Source organism: Lepisosteus oculatus, chromosome 4 (genome assembly GCF_040954835.1).
Source record: "Lepisosteus oculatus isolate fLepOcu1 chromosome 4, fLepOcu1.hap2, whole genome shotgun sequence".
NCBI classification, from domain to species: Eukaryota; Metazoa; Chordata; class Actinopteri; order Semionotiformes; family Lepisosteidae; genus Lepisosteus; species Lepisosteus oculatus.
Window position 1 is genome coordinate 16,652,059 of NC_090699.1, and position 16,845 is coordinate 16,668,903.

At 41.3% G+C, this 16,845-nt stretch overlaps 1 protein-coding gene across 3 annotated transcripts; it reads left to right on the plus strand.

Moving 5' to 3' along the window:
* The first annotated feature begins 4,207 nt into the window (after positions 1 to 4,207).
* On the plus strand, positions 4,208 to 13,933 carry LOC102685655 (butyrophilin subfamily 1 member A1-like). Of its 3 annotated transcripts, none has more exons than XM_069188199.1 (10): positions 4,208 to 4,354; positions 5,131 to 5,204; positions 6,318 to 6,665; positions 7,235 to 7,504; positions 8,109 to 8,216; positions 8,752 to 8,802; positions 9,046 to 9,072; positions 10,182 to 10,214; positions 11,532 to 11,558; positions 12,781 to 13,933. In XM_069188199.1, exons 2-10 carry the CDS (start codon positions 5,138 to 5,140, stop codon positions 13,329 to 13,331), a joined length of 1,482 nt encoding a protein of 493 aa, XP_069044300.1. In that variant the 5' UTR covers positions 4,208 to 4,354; positions 5,131 to 5,137; the 3' UTR covers positions 13,332 to 13,933. The 3 variants fall into 3 exon arrangements, with proteins under 3 accessions (XP_069044300.1, XP_069044301.1, XP_069044302.1); XM_069188200.1 differs by having other exon boundaries at positions 8,112 to 8,216; XM_069188201.1 differs by lacking the exons at positions 8,109 to 8,216; positions 8,752 to 8,802; positions 9,046 to 9,072; positions 10,182 to 10,214.
* The last annotated feature ends 2,912 nt before the right edge of the window (positions 13,934 to 16,845 follow it).

Sequence of the window (16,845 nt, forward strand, 5' to 3'; positions counted from 1 at the left end):
CTGATGATGATGATTATAATAATACTGTGGCCTGAACTCCATCCCCAGATACCTGTCCCACTGATATTCTTAAACTGTTAATCTGTAAGGCATATATTTATAATATTTTCTGTTCAGTTCTCTAAAGTGATTTTGATGCTTCCAACGTAAGAGTTTTTGTGTGTGTTCAACACCACAGACAGTCCTTTATTTTATCCTGTACCAGAGGTATCGGACAGTTTGGAGTTTTGGAGTTTTCTTCCAACACGAGTCATCAATTAATCAATCAGCCTTTTCTTATACACATATAGGATGTTATTTACCTCCAAGAAGAGTCTGATATCTTTGCCCTGTATATTATAATACTGTGGCTGTATGAAATCCATTTTGAAATCCATTTGGTTTACCTTCCATCTTAGTCAATATTTATTTTAGTTTTCCAACTGGAATTGAGAATTCCTGTTGTTTTCAAAGCTCAGCGCATTGGTTTCTAATAATATTTTTATATTTTTCCATAATTCTATGAGCTCAATACTTGAGTGCCGGGGAGCATGTCTAGTAGACCAAGATAACTTGATACTTGATACTTTTTTCTCCTAGTTGCTGCGCTGTTTCCCTAATACTGGATCATTTCCCCAGTTTCTTCTGCTGGGGCTGTTATATTTGGTACTTTGAATTTCGTTTCCTAAAATGCCAGGCTAGCAGTCCCTACTGCATTAGGATTAATTAGAATACGATATCCTAGATCATGAGACCTTAACTTGCTAAGACATCTAGATGTCTTGATTTCCTACATTGAAAATAATTATAGTGTCTTGTTGGGAGATACTCATTTCAAATTGTCTAATGTTTACAGAGGGAGGCATGGTGGTGAAGCGATTAGCACTGCTGTCTTGCAGCACTGGAGCCCTGGGGCGTTCTTGACTTGGTGTGTTATCCGTATGTAGTTTGTATGTTCTTTCCGTGTTTGCGTGGGCTTCGTTCAGGTATGCCCTGCTTCCTCCCGCAATCCAAATACGTACTGGTAGGTTATTTGGCTTCTGGGAAGAAAGAGCCCTCGTGTGAGGGTGTCTGTATCTGTGTTTGTGTTTGTGTGTGCCCTGAGGGGCTCTGGCTTCCCTGTGACACTGAATTGGATGAAGTGGCTAGAAAATGAATGGATTGATGGATGTTTACAGATGAAAAATTCTGTATATATATAGAAACATTGCTCATTCCTGTGGGCTAAATGAAACAGCAAGTGTTCTGAGTGACCAAAAGAAGGCTTAATGGCACTGTTTATGGCATTAGATGTGATCCTGATGGCTGTTTCTGTCTAGTTATGATGCCTGTTAATCACATTAAACAGTCCATAATATCACTATATACACCTAACACATTTGATCCTCAATTTTACACAATGTATGAACTTAACTGTCCAAATCAAGCACTTTTTACAGATGTCTGGATTGATGTTTGATGATTAAGCAATAATGTCAAAGTTTACCTTCCTGTTCAACGAGACATTAAATTTACTGGCATAGAAATTATGGTTTGTGTTTCCCCATCTTCTTCCAGACCGTTTGAGAGATACGTTTTACACTTTAGCATAACCCTTAAAATGATTAAAAGTCTTGTTAAATGCTCCTGTGCTGCTTTGGCTAAAATCCTCAGTAGAAATCCTCAGTAGAGCCCCCAAAAGGAAGTTGCAATTTCACTGTCAGAAGCAGAACTGGAACTAGCCTTGCAAGAGAACAAGGAGAGACACCTAACCACTGTTAACAATGAACTCAAACATATCACTGCTGCCAAAGCAGCACTAATTGTATACAGCATTAGGTAGAGTATTTATGAAAATGTTGACCACCATTCTGTTGAAATGATTAGAGAAAACCATGAGGTTGTACTTTCTAATCCTTTGCAGATCGATGAGCACACACAGTATTTAGGCCATTCCATCCTCCAATTGTTTTTCTAAAGGCTTTATCCAGTACAGGGTCATGGGGGACATTGGAGCCCACCCCAGCAAGGAACAGGTGCAAGATCTATCACAGTTATCTCTTTTCTTATCAAGCAAAACATTCTTTAGCTTGATGCACTTCTGACCAGGCTGAGGTTTCTAAGGGGCTTCTCTACAGGAACTGAAGGCACTAGGCCAGTCTGTGTTGAAAATGTTTCCAATATTACTCCACTACAGTAATTAGTGTCATTACAGGATCGGGGGTCCCCTAATACTCAATGAGATCATTTTCGTGTTGGAGACATTTTAATATTTTGACCTTTGCCAAAGCGGTGTGGGGCAGGATGGACAAAACTATTCAACTCCTGGGAGCGTGAGCGGTGCTCAGTTACCAGTACATCCTGCTGGCGCTGGCACCGACTGCACTGGACAGAAGACACAGTATTTGCTTTGGCTATCTGTGTCCACAACAGAACAAGGACTGTGGAAGGCGAGGATCACTCTCGCCCAGCACAACACAGAGTGGGGAGCGAGGGAGCTGGAGGAGAGGATCCTGGCGGACCTCAGAGTAAGGATGAAGTGTGCCATCACCAAATAGGCCTTCTCAACGGTGAAGGAGCGCTGGGAAGGGACTTTGGGCCCTGTACAGGGACTAAAGAGGAAATCTCTGTTCCCTGAGCTCCTGTTCTGCAGTTTCAGAGCCGGGACAGGGAAATGGCATGGACACAAGCAAGTGGTAGGTCTTGGAGGGACTCTTTCATTGTGCAGATCTGGCCCCATCATCCACTTACACTGATTGATGATGGACAATCACCTCTTTTAGGCAGTTTTTCTTTGGTGTTAGTTTAATCATTTGTTTGAATGTGTATGTATTGTGAAATGTGGTTTGTAAAATAAAGTTTATTTTGATAGCAAAAAAATAGGAACCCAAATAGGCTTCATCAGTTAAAAAAAATGCTCAAGCTACAGTGTGGTTTGTCTCCTTGGTCTTTCCCAGGTTTTTGTCTGTTGTGTTTGTGCTTGTGTACTTTTTTGTTTTAAGTCTCCGGAGCTCTACTCGACCCCCCCTTCCTCCACCCAATAAAGGTTTTTACCCTGGAGGAGGGGGTAGCTCTCAGCCGTGGACTCCCGGAGGTTTCCTTTCAGCTAAAAGAGGTTTTTCCTCCCCCCAGTGCTGTGCAGCTTATTTATTTGTATGGGCGTCAGGAGCAGCCCATGAAGGGGGGTATCAGGAGCAGTTAGGGCTTCATCACAGGGCGAAACAACAGGGAGGTAGAGGTGAACGATGACTGAACAATAGGAGTGACTATGCTCTGCTCTCACTGACCCTCTGATTGTTCCACCCCTCAGTCTTTGGCCCAAGGACAGTGGGGGTGTGTGTGGATATTGAGAAGAGGAAGGTCTCCTTTTGCCCAATGGAATCCAGGACTCACATCTTCACGTTCTTTGGTCTTCAGTCAGGTGGAGAAGATCTATCCTGTCTTTTGTTCCTGAGATTATCCTGCAGACATTTATGGTAGCTGCAGCCTCCTGTCCACTATGGAGATTAAACACATCACTGTCTGATTAAGAAAGGGTGATTCATTCAAAGCTCCCTGTCTCAATATTCATATTATGATCTGATTATTATAATCAAAACATGGTCACTGTGTTTTTCGATGTCTTTCTGTTTTTCTGTGTCAGATTTCAAACTCAAAGAGTATTATTGGCATAAACAATGAATTAGTGTTGCCAAAGTAATGCTTGTACAGGCATACACAACAGCATTCATGTAGGGCTCCTCCACTGTAGCCATGCATGCCCTGGAAAGATAATGATCTGACTAGTAGACTAAATTCTAAAAGCTTTAGATGTAGCTCTCTCTAATCTGACTCTGTCTTCCATTACTCATGTGTTATCATAGATTGCACTCTAGATAAACTATGACAGACTCTCCACAAGAACAACATTTTCATTAATTCCTGCACAATATTGAACAAACATGCTCTGTCCTCTATCCTACTTCTGCACCTGGTGTTGACATCACCCACCAATCTGCTGCAAGGACCCCTGTGCAGCCCAGGCAACCAGGTCCTTCCACCATATCTTGTCCTTCTACAGAACATCTGTTCTATTTAATTAAGCAGAAAAGGAAAAGAGCAGTCAAACTCTGTCTGTCCCCACTTGCTTTCCTTTCCCTGTTCAATGCACAGCCACAGACTCACTTTCAGTGGGAATGTTGCTCTGCTGGCTGGATGGGCCTAGCTGGAAGAACCAGTCAGCTCAGTAAAGGAAGGAAGTAGTAGTCAACACTGGAGACTGTTTCAATTAGTAAAATGGAGGATTACACGGGAAAATGTCTTCATCTTACAGCCCAAATTAATCTTTCTAGAACAAGTCTGATGTCCACCTCCAGATAGGAAGAGAAGCAGACGCCCAAGAGCTAAAGAGTGTGAGGTCAGTGCTGAAGAACACTCAAGGACAAGACTTCTGTGTGCTGGAGGGACAGTGAGATCAGTCAGATACAGCAGTGTGTGAGTGATCAGTCAGGACTGAAGCTGCTGTGTGCTGGAGTGACAGTGAGGTCAGTCAGATGCAGCAGTGTGTGAGTGATCAGTCAGTCAGGACTGAAGCTGCTGTGTGCTGGAGTGACAGTGAGGTCAGTCAGATGCAGCAGTGTGTGAGTGATCAGTCAGGACTGAAGCTGCTGTGTGCTGGAGGGACAGTGAGATCAGTCAGATACAGCAGTGTGAGTGAACAGTCAGTCAGGACTGAAGCTGCTGTGTGCTGGAGGGACAGTGAGATCAGTCAGATACAGCAGTGTGTGAGTGATCAGTCAGTCAGGACTGAAGCTGCTGTGTGCTGGAGGGACAGTGAGATCAGTCAGATACAGCAGTGTGTGAGTGATCAGTCAGTCAGGACTGAAGCTGCTGTGTGCTGGAGGGACAGTGAGATCAGTCAGATACTGCAGTGTGTGATACATACCTCACACAGTACTGAGGTACTGAAGTACTGAAGAAGGTCTGTCCCTCTGAGAGTGTACTTCAGTGAAGTCTTTCAACTTTAAGTGTTTCTGCATTCTGACCAGTCCAAGTAGCTTTATATAGGATGTGCAATCTGACCAGTTAAAGAATCATTTTTTTATTTCAGAAATGTTACAGTATCTGACCAGTTAAGGCAACATTTTAATTGTAACAAGACATCTGACCAATCTGAGTGTTTCTTTATTTCAGAGATGAAATGTTACCAATCAGAATGGTTCTCTGTGTTAATCTGCTACTCCTCCTGTTCTCTGTCTCAAGATCAGGTAAAGTACAATTGTGATGAAATTCAGGAATCTCTTCTCAATCTGGTAAGCTTTCCACTCTTATCAGGAACAATATCTCATGCTAAATCATACAATGGTAGTGAACTGTGTTGCTTTACAGATATTGTCTGTAATCAGAGATATTGCTATGCTACATCACCTTTATTCCATCTCAGTCACACAGGAGTTTTGTTACATCAGAAATCAATGGACCTTGTACTTAAATAAAATACAGTATACAGTATATACATGTGATTTTCGCCAGAACTGTATACAGGTCCTATATGCTGCTAACCAAACTCTGAGAATGTCAGACAGCACTGTTAAAAGCATGATTTTTGCACACCAACAAGCTCACAGTATTACAATGGAAAAATAGATTTCTGCTAAATGATCTGTGAGCTGAAACATCTTGGTTAAAATAAGGACTTCATGGAAACTATTCCGGATACTGTACCTAAAGGACTACAACGAAGTTAGGAGTTGAAAGCTGAATTTTATGAGAAATGTTCCTTGCATGGATAATGTCAATAGTCCTGCATAGATTTTGTTTACTTTGATTAAAGTAGTCCAACAATTACAAAAAAATCCTAATTAAAGTAGACCTAAATTAATGATCTGCGACATTTGCTGGCATTGTGACCTCACATCTGATAAAAAAGGTCAGGGCTTAGGCACCTTGATACTCTACACTTCACCCCTTGTCTCTGATTGGTCTTAGTGTGTTTGTCTGTGTAGAAGTTGAAAACTCATGTCAACTGTGTCACGGACGTCCAAAGGGACTAACCGTGGGGAGCAGGAGAGCGAAAAAGACCCATATGTGTAGCGGCGAGACGGGAAAAAGGCCCGGGCTCATAGTGCAAAGAGTTCAGGAATGACGTATAGAAACCTATGCCCTCAGGGAGCGGCCGTGGGGCGCCCTGGTGCTAGGCGGGTCTCAGGACATCCGAACGTCAATGCTGAGCGAGGACAGAGTGCAAGACCCGGAAATATATAGCCCAAGGGAAAGAGAGGGACAGGAAGGACAGCAGACCAGAAACTAGGGACAGGATAGAGAAGGAGCGCCCTCTGGCTGCAGAGGGTGTGACAAACTGCCTGTTCTCTTTCTTTCAGAGAAGTTTCAGGTTCATGGTCCAGCTGCTCCTGTTGTTGTGTCACCTAGTGAGGACAGTGTCCTGCCCTGTTACCTCTCACCAGACATCAATGCTGAGGACCTACAAATCAGGTGGTCTTTTGAGGGTTCTGCAGCTCCTGTGTGCCTGTACCAAAACCGCAGATATCACTCTGACACACAGAACCCAGATTACAGAGGAAGGACAGAGCTGTTCCTGGAGCAGCTCCCCAGGGGCAATGTGTCTCTAAAGCTGACAGATGTGAAGCTCTCTGATCATGGACAGTATAAGTGTCTGGTGGAATCTGTGAAACATTATGGCGACACTCTTATCGACCTGGTCGTCAGAAGTGAGTGTTCTATTTTACAGTAAAAGCTTTGTTAACCAGCAGCATAAAAAGCATAACAGCTTCCAGCACTATAAAATTATCTGTGATAACCAATTATTCAGTTGAGTTCACATTATCTCTATTTATTTATTATTTCTATTAATGACAGCAGAATACGTATTATAATTTTACTGTTTTAATTGATATAATACATGTTTTAAGTTATTATCCTATATGTCTTTTATGAATCCATGAGGTCTAATACTAAGTCTGTGGGCTGTAGGTGGAAAGAGATTACAGACCACACAGTTCTGCTCCAGTTCAGCGAGTTTCTCTTGGAATTCAGCCCGTTGGTTGGATCAGTAGAATAGCTTAAGGGACCTAACACGCTGCAGTGCTATCGTGGTAAATAACAGTCTGGAGTGATTAAGGGACAAGGGGACCTGTCTCTCATTAATTTTACATGAAGCCTGCAGGCCACAGGTGTTCCAACACTGGAAACAGTGGAATGATGACAAAACATTTATTGTCACAAAAATAAATCTGAATATCAAGTTGGCAGTGTATCAAGTTGTTTTCCTTATTGGCAGCTGTTTCAGTGTCTCTCCACTCCCCTGGAGGAGGTCAGACCCAGCTGCTGTGCAGGTCAGAGGGCTGGTTCCCTTCACCTGCAGTGATCTGGACAGACAGGGATGGACATGATGTGACCTCACTGTCCAGCACCACAGTGGAGAGGGACAGTCAAGGGCACCTCAGTGTCAGCAACTACATCCCAGTCCAGCAGGAGTCCAACATCTTCTCCTGTCTGGTCAGAAGCACACAGCCCAAGGGAGACTGGGAATCTCAGATCCACATATCCAGTGAGTACGGAATATGTTCTTGACAATTTTCATTTTTGTGTTTGCTTTAGTTGAACTACAAGTTGTTCTGCAATGACTAGACAATTCTGCCAAGATTATCACACTTGAACCACCCATTGATCTTGGCGAAGTGCTGACACTCATGGTCTTTCAGATAATGGTCTATTATTGATAAATCGTGCTAAGCTATAAGGTCTTATCTAGTTACAAAAAGTTGGCCAAAAGAGACTGCTTCAGTCCAATGGATACCTTAAAATACTTAAAACCTAGGTTCAGTTTCCTTAGACTAGATCATTATCCAGATCAGTCTGCCACCTTATCTTTTACTGTAAGTGGTATGTATTTCCTCTATTATATGGTTTTGGACCTGCTCCATGATTCTAGCTATGTCAAATTGTTAAACTAGTCTAAACCTATTCTGTTATTACCCAAATAAGATTGAATAAATATGAAACAAGTATAGCTACAGGTATTTACAAGTCACATTCAAATCCCTTACCCGGAACATTATCCAGGCTATGGCTACCATTTGTTCGACCAAAATGACAAGATCATGGTCTAGGTGTCCGTTCCTGTGGCATAATATTCCTGCGCTGTTTTCCAGGAGACTTTTTCCCTGGACCCTCTGGGTGGATGGTGGCTCTCTGTGTAACAGCAGCTGTGATTGTAGTAGCATCTGTACTTCTGGTGATCCAGTGGAAAAGAATGGACAGTATGTGGTCATTATATACATAATTGTCTGTGCTAGGATATGAGGAGAACAAGACAACCTACTCTTGAGTATGTTGCATCAGAATCAGGGTACAAATGCGTTGTGAAAACTGTAGATCCCAGGCAATTATTTGAAAATGGGCTGTTGTGGGATGTGTTTCTATCAAACACAACCAGTACCGACCCCGATCAGTTTCCTTCCAGAACCAGCCCCTCCAGTATTACAGCACCTCTCTCTCTTCAGATGAGTCTCATTGCGAACTTTATCCAGTACAGGTGAGACCGTCTGAAGTCCCTAAGGAGTTGTCCTATCACATCTATAGGCAAGAAAGAATTCAGTACATGAAATCAGAGTTAGAAATGGAAACATCAGGTTTTATGTTTAATTGTCCAAAGAGGAGCCTCTATCAATGTTACTAACATCACTGTCTGTTTCTTATAGAGGAGAGGCACTGAGGGAATCAGAATTTTATTTTATGAGTGTGACTCTTTAAAAGCCAGTGTTGTATCAGTGTTACGGACTCTGTTTCTTACAGATCTGGATACATTGTTGGAATCTGAATTATGTTATATTAATGCACTAAATGGTAAGTATATTAGTGTGATTGTATTAGTTGTTCTGCAGGAATTTATTAATAAATATTAATACAGTTGTCAAATTAAGGAAAATATAAGTATTGCAAGCATTTGTTTATTTTGAATACACATTGAAAGCAATAATAATTTAATAATGAGATTATAGTAAATGTAATATTGTTATATTTTATTATTGTAATTATGTATGGATTTATGTAATGGTGCTTTATTGTCTTATTAATGTCTTATTACAGGAATTCCTCTCATTAAAGCTGAAATTGGTAAGAACTTCAAATAGGATTAGCTGCAGTTTATTGAACATTTGTAGTCAGTTTTCAAAAGGCAGTGACCCACACTACAGTATGTTGAAAACACAGTAATATACTGGGATTTATTTAAATAGAGCTTATCTGCCACATATTACATTACTACTATAATAAACAATATCTGGATTAATTCTCTGATCAGGTGAGCCAGCATTGTGATGTGACGATTAGAATGGTTTCAAGTGTCACTCCTTCTGTGTGAGAAGTTAGACTTCACAGAACACAGAAAGTCAGGGACAATGATGATGATGAACAACGATGCCACCTAACTGTTTTTTATATTTCAATTTCACACTGTTCTTTCTGTGTTTCTGTCTCCTTTATTGTCAATGGCCAAAATCAGGAGTTACATGGCCTGTGTACTGCAGAAGAGCTAAATAGTTCAGTGTTGAAAGTTTCAGCAGTGTGAATGAACAGCAACAGTGAACAGAGACCAGAAGACATTGAAGTTTAAATTTCCCATTTTAACACTGGTCACCTTCGGCACCCTGTTTGTTCACAGTCAGGCTGCTTCATTTGACTTAGTTCAGGTGTTCAGGCATTCAGTGACCTGGGCATTTTTATTGCTGGCCTAGTGTGAGCATGTGTTCATCATGGAGTGTGACAGGTCATCTCTCACTTTCCAGCTATTGTCCAGAGAATAGTCCGGTGGTCCAGTGAGGACACCTCAGTTTTCAGTCAGCAATACTGGGTACTGGTCACTCAGGCAGTGTGAGAGCAGCCGTAACTGTCACTCGTGTGAATGATTAATGAAAATAACTGTATAAATGATGTTTTTTTAATTATGAAATATTTTTCATTGCTATGGACAGTAGACTGCTTACTTCTCTCTCGCAATGGCTCATGGACCAAATACCCAGGGTGTCCTGTGATTTGTCAATCTTATATTCAGAGACACCAGTCTTACAGTCACTGCTCTACATAATAAATGAGACCGTGATCCCCACTGCAGTGGAGACAGTGGAATCCTGAAATTAACTACAAATTAGTATAAACTTCAGTATAAAATAAGGTGACGATAAATGTGACTATTATAAAATGAAATTCCTCTTCTATCTCTTCAGATGCTGTGAAGCAAGCTCCTCTCCTTAAATCACGTATGCCTACAGTGTAAAAATCTGCCGACTGAGAGCACCAACTGTACTGACATATTATTCCCAGTGTGGAGACCAGCACTTGTTTGTGACTAACAGTGTCTGTATTTCTGTGTTCAGTGTGTGTCTGTATCTCTGTGTTCCAGTGTGTGTCTGTGACTAACAGTGTCTGTATCTCTGTGTTCAGTGTGTGTCTGTGATTAACAGTGTCTGTATCTGTGTTCCAGTGTGTGTCTGTGACTAACAGTGTCTGTATCTGTGTTCCATGTGTGTATGTGACTAACAGTGTCTGTATCTCTGTGTTCCAGTGTGTGTCTGTGATAAAAGTGTGCGTATCTCTGTGTTCAGTGTGTGTCTGTGATTAACAGTGACTGTATCTGTGTTCCAGTGTGTGTCTGTGATTAACAGTGTCTGTATCTCTGTGTCCCAGTGTGTGTCTGTGACTAACAGTGTCTGTATCTCTGTGTTTAGTGTGTCTGTGACTAACAGTGTCTGTATCTCTGTGTTCAGTGTGCATCTGTGACTAACAGTGTCTGTATCTCTGTGTTCAGTGTGCATCTGTGACTAACAGTGTTGTATCTCTGTGTTCCAGTGTGTGTCTGTGACTAACAGTGTTGTATCTCTGTGTTCCAGTGTGTGTCTGTGACTAACAGTGTCTGTATCTCTATTCCAGTGTGTGTCTGTGACTAACAGTATCTGTATCTCTGTGTTCAGTGTGTGTCTGTGACTAACAGTGTCTGTATCTCTGTGTTCAGTGTGTGTCTGTGATTAACAGTGTTGTATCTCTGTGTTCCAGTGTGTGTCTGTGACTAACAGTGTCTGTATCTCTATTCCAGTGTGTGTCTGTGACTAACAGTATCTGTATCTCTGTGTTCCAGTGTGCGTCTGTGACTAACAGTGTCTGTATTTCTGTGTTCAGTGTGTCTGTGACTAACAGTGTCTTTTTCTCTGTGTTCAGTGTGTCTGTGATTAACAGTGTCTGTATCTCTGTGTTCAGTGTGTCTGTGACTAAAAGTGTCTGTATCTCTGTGTCCCAGTGTGTGTCTCTGACTAACAGTGTCTGTATCTCTGTGTTCAGTGTGTGTCTCTGACTAACAGTGTCTGTATCTCTGTGTTCAGTGTGTATGTGACTAACAGTGTCTGTATCTCTGTGTTCCAGTGTGCGTCTGTGACTAACAGTGTCTGTATTTCTGTGTTCAGTGTGTATGTGACTAACAGTGTCTGTATCTCTGTGTTCAGTGTGTGTCTGTGATTAATAGTGTCTGTATCTCTGTGTTCAGTGTGTCTGTGATTAACAGTGTCTGTATCTCTGTGTTCCAGAATGGCAGTTGCTGTGCAGTGCTGCAGGTAGGGCTGTCAATACTATGCTGCTGTTTCAATGCTTTAAAACAGTGTTGGGTCATTGAGGGCAGTTAAAGAAAGTCTCATAGTGTGAAATTGAAATTCGGAATCATCATTCCTGATGTATAAACAGCAGTAGCCATACTACACTCTCATGTTTCTGTATAATTCTACAAGAAATATCCTAGGAGAACAGATCAATCATGATTGTAGGGAGAGAATTTCTGTCTCCATCCTTTATTTCAGTCTAATGGCCTGTAGATTGCCTAAAAGGGTTGGTATCGTTGAAAACTAAATTCCTAAGGCCATGTGCTGCAGTTGATCATACCTCATACCCTCATGGAGATCTACAGAACCAGAGACCCTAGAAGACAGTTTCTAACTGCTGTGGAATTTTCTTAATTCTCTTCTAAAATGTTTAAGCAAAAAAGTAAACGTAATCTCTTCTTTAGCTTGCTAGTTCAAGATTTATCTAAAAAATACAAAAAGCATCAACAATAAATGCACAAAGGACATTATATCATCTATCACTGATTAAACCCACTTCTTCAGGTTTTACTGGATCAATTTTAATTGGATTGCACATCTTTATTGCTTATACCAACCAAATTGCCTGCAGCCATATCACTCTGCAATTCACAACTAGTAACCCACTGAGCCTAAGCAGGTGTGAGCCTGGTCAATACCTGGATGGGAGACCTTCTGGGAAAAACTAACGTTGCTGCTGGAAGAGGTGTTAGTGGGGCCAGCAGGGGGTGCTCGCCCTGCTGTCCATGTGGGTCTTAATGTCCCAGTATAGTGACAGGGACGCCATGCTGTAAAAAAAAGGTGCCATCCTTCAGATGAGATGTAAAACTGAGGTCCTGACTCTCTGTGGTCAAAAATGCCAGGGTGTTACTTGAAAAGAGTAGGAGTGTAGTCCTGGCCAAATTTCCCATTGGCCTTTATCAATCATGGCCTCCTGATAATCCCCATCTATAAATTGGCTTTATCAATCTGTTCTCCTCCCCACTAATAGTTGATGTGTGATGAGTGTTCTGGTGCACTATGGCTGCTGTCACATCATCCAGGTGGGGCTGCATACTGGTGGAGGAGGAGAGTCCCCATTACCTGTAAAGCACTTTGAGTGTAGTGTCCAGAAAAGTGCTATGTAAGTGTTTTAAAGAAAATACATTTCTGTTCTTCCTAAATTTCTGTCCTTCTGATGTGTCCTGTTTTACTCCCACAGCTGATGTGACTTTGGACCCTGATACAGCTCGGTATTTCACCCTGTCTGAGAATGGGAAGAGAGTTAGATCAGCAGAGGTGACAAAACTCCCCAACAGTCCATTGAGATTTAACTCCTGTGTCCTGAGCAGGGAGGGCTTCACCTCTGGAAGACACTACTGGGACGTGGAGGTGAACGACCGCTGGATAATTGGAGTGACAAGAGCATCTGCTGAGAGAAAAGGACTGATTATCATCTCTCCCTGCTGGGGTTACTGGTGTCTGTACTCTGATTCTTCTGCTTTCTTTGCTCTCACTGACCCTGAGACCCGTCTCCCCCTCAATCTGCAACCCAGGAGGGTGGGAGTGTGTGTGGATATCGAGGAGAAGAAGGTCTCCTTTTACACAGTGGAGTCCAGAACACATATCTACACTTTCACTGACATGGAGTTCAGTGAGCTAGACAAAATCTATCCTGTCTTCTGGACCCATGATAAGTTTAATGACCTTGTGCTGCAGCCTCCTAGCAGAAGTGAAGATGAAACACATCCATTACTCATTAGCACAGGCTGACTCATTCACAGCTCAATATAAATCTCAATATAAATATTATTAACTTTCATTGGTGTTATTGTTTTCTGATGTCCATGTGTGGGGGGTGATGGGGGACAGGTCTCTCACAACTGACTGATTGAGGGACCATACTGTATGCATGATGTCTTCATCATTCTGGACAGTTTGACAGCACAAATTAAATAAAGAATTAATGACTTATAATAGATCCGAGTAGAGATTACATACCTTATGCAGAGGACATTTAGTGAAGCTTACCTGGCTGAGGGAAACATTGGCAGCCTTGGTAAAGGATTGAAAAACACCAATCCAGAATTCCAAACACTGAACTAAGAGCAAGTCAGTTCAACTGTGGATTCTCTGGAACTGAGTACATGTGTACAACAAATTACAGGGCAAGTAAGACACTTGTATGAATAAGTGAGTTTGGATGCGGTGCTTGAGAAGCATCTTTGCTGAAGATGCCAGAACACAGGCCATCATCCAAAAGATTTTGTTTCTTCCTGTTAGCTGCATGAGAGATTTACAACAAAGGTGTGACTACATTAAGCTGCTGTTGCACTGCCATTTCCCTCACGGGGTCAATAAAGTATCTATCTATCTATTGTAGCAGTTTTAGCATTTGTGGTGATCCAGTGGAAAACAATGAACAGTATGTGGTCATTATACTGTATGTGTAGCTGCATGTCTGTGTTAGGATGGGCTTATAATACCACTATATGACAAGGTTATGTAGAGCACATGATACTCTTAATAACGGTGTCAGTGTGCAGACACTGTGAAGAACAGTAGATCCGAGGAGATCATCATCTCAGAATGGGCTGTGTTTATATTCTTCAGAAGCAGTCACGGACCACAACAGCTGTTCATGCAGATAACATCTCCAGTGTTAAAGCATCTCTCTCTCTTCAGATGAGTTTCACTGTGTGTTTTTATCCAGTGGAAATCTGTCATTCTGTGGTCCCTCGGGTGTTTTTTAATCAATATCTATGGTCAATAGTGAACATCTGATCTTTTCCTCTGTGATGGAAACTCACAGCAGCCCACTCATCCAGGATCTTCGTGATGGGCTCCTTCCAGATTCTTTCTCCCTGGAGAACAGTGTATTCATAGTTATTTTGCACAAGCACAGTGTGTTCAGTCAGCCCTTAAAAACTGTGGGATAATCTCATTGTAAGTTTGACACAGTTCATCAGTAACAACGTTTTCTCAGTTTCTCTTTCATACTTCCTAGTTCTAAAAAGATTCTAAAATGATTTATTTTAAATTTTCCAAGTGTTTACAATCATGTTTCCATGTTTCTGCAATCCCAATACAATGATGAACAAACATTGATTGAGAAACATAATTTACTTCTCTCTCACCACCTTGATTTATTGGAAACAATTCAATACTGAAAACAGTGGGGACAAACATTGAGGGCCAAGCACAATAAAACATTCTCCACTGTATCCTATCACACTGCACTGGATCTGTGTACATATAACAGTATCAGTGTTAGTGAATGTGTGTTTCTTGCAGAGGAAGTGTCACTGTGGATATTAAAAGGTAAGAAATTGATAGAATACTTTAAAATTTAGAAATTTCTGAATCTATTCTATTGCAATGTTACGCTCCCAAAAGCTTATGATTATTTCTAAACTTCCTCTTAAATAGCAAGACAGTTTCCAAATTAACATCACACTTGTGGTCATTTTGTCACCATTAAGACACAGTGGAAATGTGTGACATTTCCGTATTATTCTCGGCCATGTCTATATATACTATAATGGATAAGAAGTTAGGAGTTGTTTAAAATACAACAGGGGAGCAAGCAATAATAATGGACCAAGTGAAAACAGATTTTGGTTTTCCTCCTTTTGTTGGAGATGAAACACATGAAAGAGATCATTGTCAACATTAAAACCTGGGCAGAAAACAGCACGTAAATAAGAACTTGTTTAGACTGAAGGCCAGGAAAGAGGAGCCGATACTCCTGGACCAAGACTGTGAAATGTCTTTACTGTGAGAGACAGCAACTGCAAACTGCCAGACGAGCAGTAACTGAGAAGTGCTGAGAGAGAGAAATGTTCATTCCCCTCCTTTCTTGATTTAGTATTCCTTCCCCTTACCAGGAACCTACATCACTTTTAAACTATGAGCTTTGGTTTTCATGGAACCTACAATATGCTTTACACAGATTGGTCACAATATATGTGTATTACACAACTGGTTACCCAACTATATCTATACATTGTACTGGAGTGCTTCAAAGATCTGTGTTCTGCATACATTTAGATACCCATGTTGTCTAACCCCATAGCACTTTTATTGCATTCGTCTTTAATTACATTTAAAATAGCTATGTGATATTACATTATAGAAATCTTAGTGTTTGATGTGATGAGAAGATCAGGTGTTGCCTAAGAAAAGAATAATCCATCTGGCAGTGAACTCTGGTTTTCCAACACTTTCTACTTTCTCAGGAAAATACCTTCCTTCTTTCTGAAGTCATGCTGTAGCTGTCGGGGTGTGCGCTACAGTACGACTTCATTAAAGTGTTCAAGAAGCTGTCGTTTTGTGCGGCCTTTTTTCTACAAACTGAAAGATGACAGATGACAGATGAAAAATCAAAACTCGAACGTTTTGCTGCATACAGATGTTCAGAATGAACTGTTAAACATGAACTAGAGGACACAAGTGGAAACTCTGTGGAAGTGCATTCAAAACCCACAGCAGGGTCATTTCTTTAAACAAAGGGTTCCAGGGGTGTAGAAACAGCTGTCCAGCCATGTTGTCGAAGTCAATACTTTAATGGCTGAAGTAGATCCTACTAACATTTTGAGCTGATTCTCTTACGTAAGTATAAAAGCACCCAGAACGATGATTGATGACTGTGGATTACAGGATAGCTATATTGAAACCACAGCTAGTGTTGGGGTGAGCATTCCCACATGACGTAGACATTTTTTACACTCAGTGCTGGATTTGGGGTCCCAAGGGAGCTTTAGGATGAGTGATAATTTGCTCCTATCAAAAGATCTAAGAAAACCTTTTCTACTGAGGAAACTCTCTTACGTATGTCATTTAATGTGCAACTACTGTAGATGTACAGCTGCAGTCAACATTTAATGGTTCTTGAAACCCAAATCCTACACTGGAGAGAAATACATGCTAATTTCAATACTTTTCAGCAGATCGAAAATGTGCCTACAGTAGACCCATTATGGAAGTAGATACATTTCCAAGAGCTTTTTTCAGTGTTCTTGATTGTATTATACTGACATTTTTTGGTTTGAGGAACATTTTCAAATCTGATGACTGGAGGGCATCGGAGACAGATTGCAGGACTGCTTTGTTGAAACCCCAGCTAGGGTTAGGGTTAACATTCCCACACGACTTACACTTTTAACACTCAGTGCTGGACTTGGGGTCCCAAGAGAACTTTAGAATGAGTGATAGTTTGCTCCTACAAAAACTCCAAATATTCCCTCCGCTCTCAGTGTCCATGATCAGACAACACAACACAGAGCAG